The following is a 12,461-nucleotide window of genomic DNA, read 5'->3' as shown; positions in this document are numbered from 1 at the left end:
CTGTATCTATTTGAGCTTGCACTGTGGATTCTTAATGCTTATCAACAGAGTCAACAGACCCTTGCAATATGTAGGCTACAACAAAACATCACACTGGGCAAACTACAACCAGAAAGGTAGAGCCAGTGTGAAAGCCTCTTTACATGTTAGCTGTTCATGAAATAGAATAATTAATGAATACACACTAGAGCTGGGGTGGGCTAACTTTTTGGCTCAGGGGCCACATTGACTTTTAAAATTTGACAGACAGGCCAGGCCAGCACTAGATGCATACATATCAAACATAAACATAAAAAAGGCATTACAGTGTTAATATTTACATTCACTTTTAGTGGGAACAGTGTTGTTGATCACCCTTTTTTGCCAGTGCATCGAAGTCTGGTGTTAGTTTTGTTGTGGCCATTCTCAGAACAGATCTGAGGTGTTTATCACTCAACTGGGATCTGTGGGGTGCTTTGTTGGTGTTCATCACACTAAAAGTCTGTTCACACACATACGTAGAGCCAAACAGCACCAACATCCTCTGTGCCATCTTCTGGATGTTTGGAAATTTGGCTGTGCTTAATGAAGCATAAAACTCATCCAGTTTAAGAGAGTTGAACTTCTCCTTTAAGACGGTGTCACATTGGAGATCAATCAGTTCCAACTGCAACTCCTGTGGCGCCGTTTCAGGGTCCTGTGTGAAGGGACATGACACCAGCTGAAGTGACTTGTAAATTTTTCCAAAATCAGAGAACTGACGGCAAAATTCTCTATGCAGGTCGTCCAGTGATTTCCTGTATTTTTTCACAAGTCGAGGGGCCTCTTTCATTGTAGCCAGTGTGGGGAAATGAGTGAATGAGTTGTTTGACATTTGCTTTGAGAATAAAGCTAGCTTGGTTTTGAAGGCTCTAACATTTGTGTAAACATTTCATGCACAAGCTGGTATTTCCCTTGTAGCTTCACGTTCAGCTCATTCATGTGTGTCAGTATGTCCACAGCAAAAGCTAAATCACAAAGCCAATCTGTGTCACTCAGCTCAGGAAAATCGTCAGCTTTCTCAAGTAGCTCCAAAAATGAGATAATCTCCTGTTTGAACTCCCACACTCGTCGACATACTTTCCCCAAACTTAACCAGCGGACATTGGAGTGGTAAAGCAAGTCCTGGTGATTAGCGTCAATTTCTTCAAGAAACTTAATAAACTGACGATGCTGAAGTTCCCTCGCTCGAATAAAGTTAACGAGTTTTACAACTTGTAAAACTTAAAAACTTGTGAATTTCCCATTGGGATTAATAAAGTATCTATCTATCTATCTATCTATCTATCTATCTATCTATCTATCTATCTATCTATCTATCTATCTATCTATCTATCTATCTGGCTTCACTACGTAGTCAGGCTGCAATACGGATTTACACAGTGCTTCCTGGTGGATTAGGCAGTGTAAGAAAATTACCTCCTGCTCAGGGTTGTCCTCCTTCACCCTCTCCTGGATTCTTTTGAGCAACCCTATGTTTTTTCCAGTCACATTTGGCGATCCATCTGTGGTAACGTTGGTGAGCATACTCCAAGGTAGCTTGTGCCTATTTATGACCCCCGACACGCTGTCATACAAGTCCCCTCCCCGCGTTTTCCCCTTTAGGAATTCCATGGCCAAAAACTTCTCCGTTATCTCAAAATTGTCATTAATCCCTCTGATAAACATTAAAAGCTGAGCGGTGTCCTTTATGTCATTACTTCGTCCAGTGCCAAGGAACATAATGTAAATGACTCCACTTATTTAACTTGCTAGCTAAGTCTTCGTCAATTAGCTCAACATGGCAAGTCACTGTCCTGCGTGATAAGCTAATTTTTTCAAATTTGTTCTTGCTCTCAGGACACAAGATACCTGCTGTCTCTACCATGCACTCTTTGAGAAACTCCCCTTCGGAGAAAGGCTTGCTGGTCTTTGCTAATTTGAATGCCAGCACATAACTTGCCTTCGTGCTTGAATCTTGGATGGCAGTTTGTTGGATAAAGGTGTTTTGCTGAGCTTGCAAACTAGCTGCCAACCTCTGAGCGGTAGCCGTCCGTTCTTGCGTTGACTGGTTGTTAGCGTAATTAGCATGCTTGGTGGAAAAGTGACGGCTGATGTTGTATTCCTTTAAAACCGCAACGGTTTCTTGGCAAATAAGACATACAGCCTTTGACCGGACTTCAGTGAAAAAGTATTTAGTTGTCCATTCCTTATTAAACACTCGGCACTCACTGTCAACTGGGTTCAGAGCAGTAGCAGAGTAATAACAGAGAGTAACCCGGGCTCCGCAAAATCAAGTCAATGTATCACTGCACCTAATGCGCCACCTGGTGGAATGCCAGGCATTACAGGACAAGGTCAAATGAATGCAGTCATAATTATGATATGATTTGATTTGGGCAATTTTGTACCAATCTTTGGCGGGCCAGATAAAAAAGACCAACGGGCCGGATTTGGCCCGTGGGCCGTAGTTTGCCCACCCCTGCACTAGAGAAACGTGGATTCTAATGGTGCCTACAATGCAAAACAATTTAATCTTTGTTGCTGGCAATTATTGAATAGACCTTTAGCCATGTTTTTGATAACTCTTTAGAGATGAATAATTAATAGACTGTAAATGAATCGTTAATAAATAAAAATGACAATTATAAGATCAGAATCTTTTTAAAATTTGAGATATTTATATTAACAAAAGCTTGATTAATAGAAGCATGCAAATGCACAGGCTATGGGAAACCTCACTATAAAAATTGCTATACCGAAGAACTGCAATGCACACAGACCCAGGCACCGGCTTGTCTTGACTGCACTTTAAATGCTGAGTTGCAAACTTGGATGGGGTAGAGGAGATAACCCGAAAGCTGCCTTATGTTTGTAACATCTGTAATTATAAGAGACACTGAAAAAACAAAAGTGCGGTTTATTAAATACTCCCATAAACAGCTATGATTGTGAGTGCCCAAGCAACTTAGTTTCACTGTGCTGCAAGAATTATTTGTCCAAAAACAGAGAGGGTGATGTGCCGAAGTGGGAATGGGAGCAAGGCAAAAATGTTTCAGAACTGGTCTACCATCCAATGTAATGGGCAATGTTCGCTCACTGTCAAATAAGATGAATGAACTGTCTGCTCTCATATCAGGTCATGAAGCATACAAGTACAGTGGCATTTTGTGTTTTACAGAGATCAGGGTTTAACTTGATATACTTGACACTGTGTTAAGGCTAGATGGATTTCATCGCATGTGTGCAGACAGAGACCAAGAACGGTGTAAAAAAAAATACAGGAAGGAGACTAGCTTTCAATGCGAACAAAGAATGGTATTCAAGGGAGCATATTACAATTAAAACTATAATTTGTAATTCATACACTGAAATGCTGGCTGTTGGAATTCATCCACATCATTTGCTCATGGAGATAAATTACTTTGTCTTATTATTGTTTATATTCGTCTCTCTGCAAATGGAGACACTGAAATGGAAATGATTCACTCTGTTACCAACACTTTAATGATGACTCATTATGACCCTTCAATTATAATATGTGGTGACTTCATCCATGTGACAAAGTTATATGACACACTTCTATCAGTTTGTGTCTTGTTCTACTCAAGGAAATGACAAGCTGGACCTGCACTATTCAAGTCATAAAGATACCTTTAAGTGTTAACTACTGGCTCCTTTGGGCAGATCAGACCACAATCTGATTCATCGTACAGTGATCCCTCGCTATATCGTGCTTCGCCTTTCGCGGCTTCACTCTATCGCGGATTTTATATGTAAGCATATTTAAATATATATCGCAGATTTTTTGCTGGTTCGCGGATTTCTGCGGACAATGGGTCTTTTAATTTCTGGTACATGCTTCCTCAGTTGGTTTGCCCAGTTGATTTCATACAAGGGACGCTATTGGCAGATGGCTGAGAAGAAACCCAACTTACTTTTCTCTCTCTCTCTCTTGCGCTGACTTTCTCTGATCCTGATGTAGGGGGATTGAGCAGGGGGGCTGTTTGCACACCTAGACGATACGGACGCTCGTCTAAAAATGCTGAAAGATTATCTTCACATTGCTACCTTCTGTGTAGCTGCTTCGTGAAGCGACATGCTGCACGGTGCTTCGCATACTTAAAAGCTCGAAGGGCACGTATTGATTTTTGCTTGTTTGTTTTTCTCTGTCTCTCTCTCTCTTTGTCTGCTCCTGACGGAGGGGGTGTGAGCTGCCGCCTTCAACAGCTTTGTGCCGCAGTGCTTCGCATACTTAAAAGTCAAACAGCCCTATTGATTTGTTTGCTTTCCTCTCTCTTTCTGACATTCTGTGCTCCTGACGCGCACTCCTTTGAAGAGGAAAATATGTTTGCATTCTTTTAATTGTGAGACAGAACTGTCATCTCTGTCTTGTCATGGAGCACAGTTTAAACTTTTGAAAAAGAGACAAATGTTTGTTTGCAGTGTTTGAATAACGTTCCTGTCTCTCTACAACCTCCTGTGTTTCTGCGCAAATCTGTGACCCAAGCATGACAATATAAAAATTACCATATAAACATATGGTTTCTACTTCGCGGATTTTCTTATTTCGTGGGTGGCTCTAGAACGCAACCCCCGCGATGGAGGAGGGATTACTGTATTCCCAGGTACGAGCCTATTTTTAGATGGCAACTTTTCACCACCAGAATAGCAAGGAAGTGGTGCATGGAGGCTGAAACGGCTCTGACTGACTGCTTCTAACTGACATACGAGGAAGTAATGTGTTACGTTGCACGGGGATGATATTGAAGGATTTTGGCATTGTGGAAGCTATACACAGGAAAAGCTGCAGGATCAGAAGGAATCAGTCCTTGAGTTCTTAAGGACTGTGTTGACCAACTTTGTGGTATCTTCTGTCACCTGTTCAGTCTGTCCCCATGGTTCTAGAAAGTGCTGCTGCTGTGGAAAACATCCTGCATTGTTCCTATTTCAAAGAAGACAGGAACCTCTTCACTTAATGACTACAGACCAGTGGCACTTACGCCTAACATCATGGAAGGCCTTTGAGAGGCTGGTCCTGGTCTTTATGAGTCCTCATGTGGTAGACCACCTGGACTCACTGCAATTTGCCTATCGGGCAAAGACTGGAGTGGGGGATACAATTATCTATCTGCCTCTAGACTCAAGGACTGTATTTTTGATACGAATGTGAGCAATACTAGAACACTACAGGGAGGTTGCCTGTCTCCTTTTTTTCTTCACTTTGTACACCAGACGATAAATATAACACCAGGTCATGTCACTTGCAGAAATTCCCAGGTGACTCTATATTTATGACAACAAGCCAAATAGAAGGGCAGGCTCAGTTTAGGGACACATTCCAAATCCCATGGAGGCAGTAACAAAGGAGATAATTAAAAACAAAACTGAGTGTCATTATGAACAATGTTGTACATTTTCTCCATGACACACTAACACTGAGTACTTTCAGTCAGCAAATTATTCATGAGAAGATACATTACTGGGGTTTCCTATATACCAACAGCAGTACATCTGCATAATACCTCACAATAACTGTGAATGTCAAGTCAGAGGTTTCTTTCTTTTTAAATTTTCTTCCTTTTTAGTCATTCCGGTGAGTGTTCAGACCATATTGTGTGTGTGTATTTATTATCTCTCTAGTTATGTATGTATTTATTTACAGAGCTTCTGTAAAAAAACAAATTTCCTGCTGAGAAGGAATTAAACTAACTAACTAAAGTGGTTTCTATGAAACAGTATACAATAAGCACAACTGGGTAGCCAATATAGATTGTGGTGAAAAGAGCCTAAGTAAACTGATAAATATGTAACATAGGTATACGTTTAACCCAAAGAAGTCTTTACATTAGGAGTGCTGAAATATTTTAAAATTATAGCATCCTGTGGCACATCTAGTCAAATATTATGTAACTATCCATCCATCCATCCATTTTCCAACCCGCTGAATCCGAACACAGGGTCACGGGGGTCTGCTGGAGCCAATCCCAGCCAACACAGGGCACAAGGCAGGAACCAATCCCAGGCAGGGCGCCAACCCACCGCAGGACACACACACACACCAAGCACACACTAGGGCCAATTTAGAATCGCCAATCCACCTAACCTGCATGTCTTTGGACTGTGGGAGGAAACCGGAGCGCCCGGAGGAAACCCACGCAGACACGGGGAGAACATGCAAACTCCACGCAGGGAGGACCCGGGAATCGAACCCAGGTCCCCAGGTGTCCCAACTGCGAGGCAGCAGCGCTACCCACTGCGCCACCATGCCGCCCATTATGTAACTACTCCTCTATAATATTTCATATACAGTATGCTTTGTTATGAGACAGGGAAATGTTTTGAAATTACAAAAGCATTCCTAGAAGATGTCAGTTATGTGAGTCTAGGCAAAATGTTGTTGGAAAACAGCACCAGGCATGCCTGCCAAAAAATGTACACGATGTTTGACAGGATCTCCTTAATGTAATTTGTTTTATCACATGTCACTGACTATAGTATGCAATTGCATTCAAAAAAATAACATCTGCTAGCCTAGCAATGTGATTTTTGAGAAAACTATATAGATTGTAGCACTGTCTACATTATCTTCATGGGTGTATCCAGTCAGTGATAGTGGATAGTGTATTAATAACTACAATTTAATTAGTAGAGGCCAAGGAGAACTTACAAAATTGGAAACATTAAAACAGTTGACTTGTTTTTCAAACACAAGGAGTTTATGATAAACCAGTGAGGATGGAGACAAGAAATTAATTAGTTAGCTTAATGTTCCATCCTCTATTGTATTGGAGATAATAAATAGGATGCTATCCAAAGTCAGTTTTAATGCAAATTGAGTCAATGATTCTGGCTACAATATTGTTTGTCTACATATACACACATATATATATATATATATATATATATATATACACACATATATCCATCCATCCATTTTCCAACCCGCTGAATCTGAACACAGGGTCACAGGGGTCTGCTGGAGCCAATCCTACATACATACATACATACATACATACATATATATATGTTGCAGGGCTGCAGGTTGCACTAATCCTTCCTCTGACATTTCTGAAGATCAAACACAGGAAATTCTGCCTGAGTCTGGCCCTGGACATGTCACTTCCTGTTCCACCCCCAGCCCCCCCCCCCACCCAAGGAATGATCAGTGACTGTGAAAATGACCAAGTCAACTGCACTTTATATGCAGTGTGTGTGTGTATGTATATATATATATATATATATATATATATATATATTTATATATATATATTTATACACATACTAGTCATTAAGCCCGTTACAATAACGGGCGCTAGAACAGTAGTGCATAAACTTTAGTAGGAACAGTCTATAATAAATGCCAAGGGACTTTGACCTCATTCTTTTTGTTGCTCGTATTTTTCTTCGTCTTTCAGCCTTTTTTTTGTTGATGTTTACTTGCTGAGCTGACCGTTCTTTGTGGGCTGCCGCCGTGTACTGTGTGTCTTTAATTTTCTGTGACAGTAATACTGTCTTGTACGTCTGCTGGCTTGTACGTCCGTAATATACCTTTAATTTTCTCTGGCGGTAATACAGGTGAGCGCGTCAGTAATATGCCTTTAATTTTCTCTGACAGTAATACTGGCTTGTATGTGGCTGTAATATGCGTCACTGTATTGTGTACCTTTAATTTCCTCTCGCAGTAATACTGGTTTGTATTTCTGTAAAACGCCTGTAACTTTCTCTGACAGTAATATCGCACATTGCACCGTGCCCCGCGCATGCGCACTTCATCAGAAGACACCCACACACAGACACCTGGACGCACACAGGGATTTTATTAGATAGATATATATTTTTACACTCTCTGATCAACAAAAACAGTTGAAAAATCAATAATTATGGGTAACCCCACCCCCAGAAAAACTAAATAGCCCAAAATCTCAAAAATGCTGATTTTTTTTTTTTTTTTTTTACAGATTTGACTAAAATTTGGTTATGTTATAGAAAAAATTTAGCTGACGTGTTTTTTTTATTTCTTGATATTTTTTGTTAAAAAGGCTTTGGCTAGTGGGTTATGCTTAATATCTTATCTTAATATCTTATGGACTATCTTAAAGACAGACCTCAGTATGTGCGTCTCGGGAACTGCAGGTCTGACATTGTGGTCAGCAACACAGGAGTGCCGCAGGGGACTGTACTTTCTCCGGTCCTGTTCAGCCTATATACATCGGACTTCCAATACAACTTGGAGTCCTGCCACGTGCAAAAGTTCGCTGATGACACTGCTATCGTGGGCTGCATCAGGAGTGGGAAGGAAGAGGAGTATAGGAACCTCATCAAGGACTTTGTTAAATGGTGCTACTCAAACCACCTACACCTGAACACCAGCAAAACCAAGGAGCTGGTGGTGGATTTTAGGAGGTCCAGACCCCTCATGCACCCCGTGATCATCAGAGTTGACTGTGTGCAGAGGATGCAGAACTATAAATACCTGGGAGTTCTGCTGGATGATAAATTGGACTGAACTGCCAATACTGATGCTCTGTGTAAGAAAGGACAGAGCCGGCTATACTTCCTTAGAAGGCTGGCGTCCTTCAACATCTGCAATAAGATGCTGCAGATGTTCTATCAGACGGTTGAGGTGAGCGCCCTCTTCTACGCGGTGGTGTGCTGGGAAGGCAGCATAAAGAAGAGGGACGCCTCACGTTTGGACAAACTGGTGAGGAAGGTAGGCTCTATTGTAGGCACGGAGCTCGGCAGTTTGACATCTGTGGCAGAGCGACGGGCACTGAGCAGGCTCCTGTCAATAATAGAGAATCCACTGAATCCGCTGAACAGTATCATCTCCAGACAGAGAAGCAGCTTCAGTGACAGACTGCTGTCACTTTCCTGCTCCACTGACACACTGAGGAGATCGTTCCTCCCCCACACTATGTGACTCTTCAATTCCACCCCTTGGGTAAACGTTAACATTATTCAAAGTTATTGTCTGTCTGTATACCTGCATTGTTATCACTGTTTAATTTAATATTTTCTTTATTGGTATGCTGCTGCAGGAGTATGTGAATTTCCCCTTGGGATTAATAAAGTACGTACGTACGTACGTACGTACGTACCTACGTACGTACCTACCTACCTACCTACCTACCTACCTACCTACCTACCTACCTACCTACCTACCTATCTATCTATCTATCTATCTATCTATCTATCTATCTATCTATCTATCTATCTATCTATCTATCTATCTATCTATCTATCTATCTAATGACCCTTTTTGCTTCAGCAGTGATCGCATGGAGAAATGGGTCATGCAGTTAATGTAAATGAAAATTGCAAGGTGAACACTGCTATTGGCCAACAGTAGTTGTAATCGCACAAAAAAATGAGCCTGGTGGCAAGTGGAAAAGGGCAGCTGCCCCAGACAAAAAAAGAGATTATGTGGTGAGCTGCATAAAAATGAAATGTGAAGTGGATGAAAGAAAGCTAGATGAAATGTATAAAATACATTAAAATCAGATTAAATTAAAAAATACAAATTAAAACCAGATTTGATTGGTGAGCACTAATGCTCTTATATACATACACTTCAAAGAACAGGAGGTTTTGGGGTAGCGCTTTGGTGGAAAAATACACACATATTGCAAAGAACAGGGCTGCCACTATACTTCTGTCAGGAAAGCAGAAATAGAGAACTGCAGGTACTGTACACCAGCCCACTTCAAGCCCTATGTACAACACAAGCCAGGAGTGACATACTGTAGTTCATATTATTACTTTTCACCTGTTCTTAATTGTACAATGCTTAAAACTTTCAGTTCATTATGTGGGACATGTAAATGCACAGTCAGTAAACATCACTGTTATATGTATTAAGTTACATTCAAATCTTACTGAAACTACCACTTTTGCAGGATCTGCTACAAGGTAAAATCATACTTGTATCTAAAATTCCCATTATTACTACTAGTTACCTGTTTGAATTCAAAAGAATACACTTTTCTCTAAAATTGTGTTTGCAATGACCATCAATAAAAGCCAAGTCACTAAGAAAAGCAAGAATTAATCTATGGCAGGAATGTTTTACTCATGTATAATTGTATGTAGCATGTTCAAGAGTAGTGAATTCCAGTGAACTAATATTAGCCCCTGTTGGGGGGAAAAATGTATACAGAAAAGTACTCAGATAATTCCATAGTATTTCTGATACATCTGAACTTCTCTCTGCACTACAACTGAGACCCACTGTCTAAGGAAATTCTGTTGGCTGTATTATAGTAAAGTTCTTGTTGCAAGCTTGCAAAAATCAAGAATAGAATAGCTCTAACATTTGATATTAACAAATCTGTATAAAGTTCTTAAGAGTTTAGACCTGGTAAAATGAATCTTAATTGCAGCAGTTATATGCAAAAGTATTTGAATTCTAAAACAAAAAACATGTCTAAGCACAGTTTAACAGAAGTAGACAAGATGTTCTAGAGAGTCTAGAAGCCATAACAAAACTTCAAAAAAAAAAACTCAAAAATAATATACTTTACCCTTGACCAAGAAAGGGAGAATAATTGAGAGGGAAATTAACACACTCTTTATTTAGAGGTTGTCACAGGTGGCTGGGTGTGGTCGGCATTCGGCTGCCTATAAAAGGGTCCGCCTCCCGATAACTAAGACTGGAGTCCGGTGAGGAGGTGGACAAGGTCGGAGAAGGAGGTGGGCGAAGAGAGGCCTGAAGTGTGAGAAGGAAAGTGAGGTGGCTTAGAAGAGAAGCCTGGACTGTTGCGAGACTGTGGGGGGTGTTTGGTGGCGGTGCACATAGGACATTGTATATATAGTAGTGACTTGTAAATATTAGGATTATGAATAAACTTGTGGTGATGGCTTGGAACGTGTCTGCCTGTCTGTGTCCGGGCTGTACCCTTTCACAAGGTATTTAGGAAATCAAGAGTGGATTATATCTGCTACAATCTTTACTGCAAAAAAGTGAGCATGTACTAACTGTGATACTGGTCTATTACTTTTAAGTGGAAACGAGCCTATAAGAGTGGTTAATTTTTTGATTAATGTTATCAGTTAAACAACATTGATCTATCCAAGTTCTGGGCATAATCAGAACACAAATGTCACCTGATATAAATCATGACTGAATCCAAATATATTTCTTACACATCTATCTCTGAGAACTGTTCCAACTTTTGTGGAAAGATTTCCGACATCAGGACACGAATAATTTGCCGTCCTAGTGCCTTAAGATGTGCTTCTAGGTGCTGCAAAAGGACAGAAGAAAAACAAAAGAAAATTAAATGGCTGCACCAACATATTTTAGCATACCTATTTAGATTCTAATACATTTAGATGAATTTACAAAGTTTGCACTTAGATAGATAGATAGATAGATAGATAGATAGATAGATAGATAGATAGATAGATAGATAGATAGATAGATAGATAGATAGATAGATAGATAGATAGATAGATAGATAGATAGATAGATAGAATACTTCAAACCATTCCTAAACAATTTTTCTAATATGGCAGGGCACATTATCCTTGTGAAAGAGGCTACAACTATCAGGGAATACAACTGCAATGAAGGGATTTTTGTGGTCTGCAACAATTTTTACATAGGTGATATGCGTCAAAGTAAGATCCACATGAATGCCAGGACCCAAAATTTCCCAGCAGAACATTGCCTAGAGAATGACATTGCGTCCTCCAACTTGCCTTCATCCCACAGTGCATCCCGCTGTTATCTATTTATTAGGTAAATGACACACACACACATACACACAGTCGTCCACATCATGGGTGTCGAACTCCAGTCCTGGAGGGCCGCAGTGGCTGCAGGTTTTCATTCTAACCATCTTCTTCATTAGTGAGCTGTTTTTACTACTAATTTACTTCTTTTTACCTTCGTTTTAATTAACGTGACTCAGGTCCCTTAGTTGTTTCTTATTCCTTAACACTAGAATTACCAGAGCCTACGAAAAAACTCGTAGATCTGGCCCACCTTAAATCGCTTCTTAAAACCGTTCTCACCTCTCTGCCAGCGTCTTTTGTCATCTAAATGTACTGATAAAGACAAGCTGCCAGCTTCCGGCTATTTCATCCCCCCAACGACTTAGAACGTAAAAGAGATTTTCCCAGCTCATGCCTTGATTGATTATCTGGGAGTGAAGTGGAGTTTTAGAGTAGAAATAATAGATTGTTATTTGGAACATACGCATTTCATATGTGTTGCATTTCTACAATAATCTGTGTAAACACTTTGTTAAAACAGAAACGTTTTATATATTCTAGTAGCAAATGACAAAATGTAGGCATAAACTATATACTGTATGAAGCCTGAAGTCCAAATATCAAAGAAACACTTTCAGAAAAGGTACAAAAAAAAAGCCACCGCCTTAGTGTGCGACATTGACACACATTACCTATCACTGCTTCCGTGGCACAACAGTATCAGTCGCTGACTGGGAATCAGAAGG

At 40.3% G+C, this 12,461-nt stretch overlaps 1 protein-coding gene across 1 annotated transcript in view; it reads right to left on the bottom strand.

Moving 5' to 3' along the window:
* dph1 (diphthamide biosynthesis 1) overlaps window positions 1-12,461 on the bottom strand; it is a 464,509-nt gene that overhangs the window by 97,223 nt on the left and 354,825 nt on the right. The window contains exon 9 of the mRNA XM_028806649.2: window positions 11,143-11,243. Within this exon, the coding sequence (XP_028662482.1) occupies window positions 11,143-11,243 (101 nt within the window). The remainder of the gene's footprint in view (window positions 1-11,142; window positions 11,244-12,461) is intronic.

The sequence above is a fragment of the Erpetoichthys calabaricus genome, chromosome 8 (assembly GCF_900747795.2).
Source record: "Erpetoichthys calabaricus chromosome 8, fErpCal1.3, whole genome shotgun sequence".
Classification (NCBI taxonomy): Eukaryota; Metazoa; Chordata; class Cladistia; order Polypteriformes; family Polypteridae; genus Erpetoichthys; species Erpetoichthys calabaricus.
This window is presented reverse-complemented; position numbering and strand designations above follow the sequence as displayed.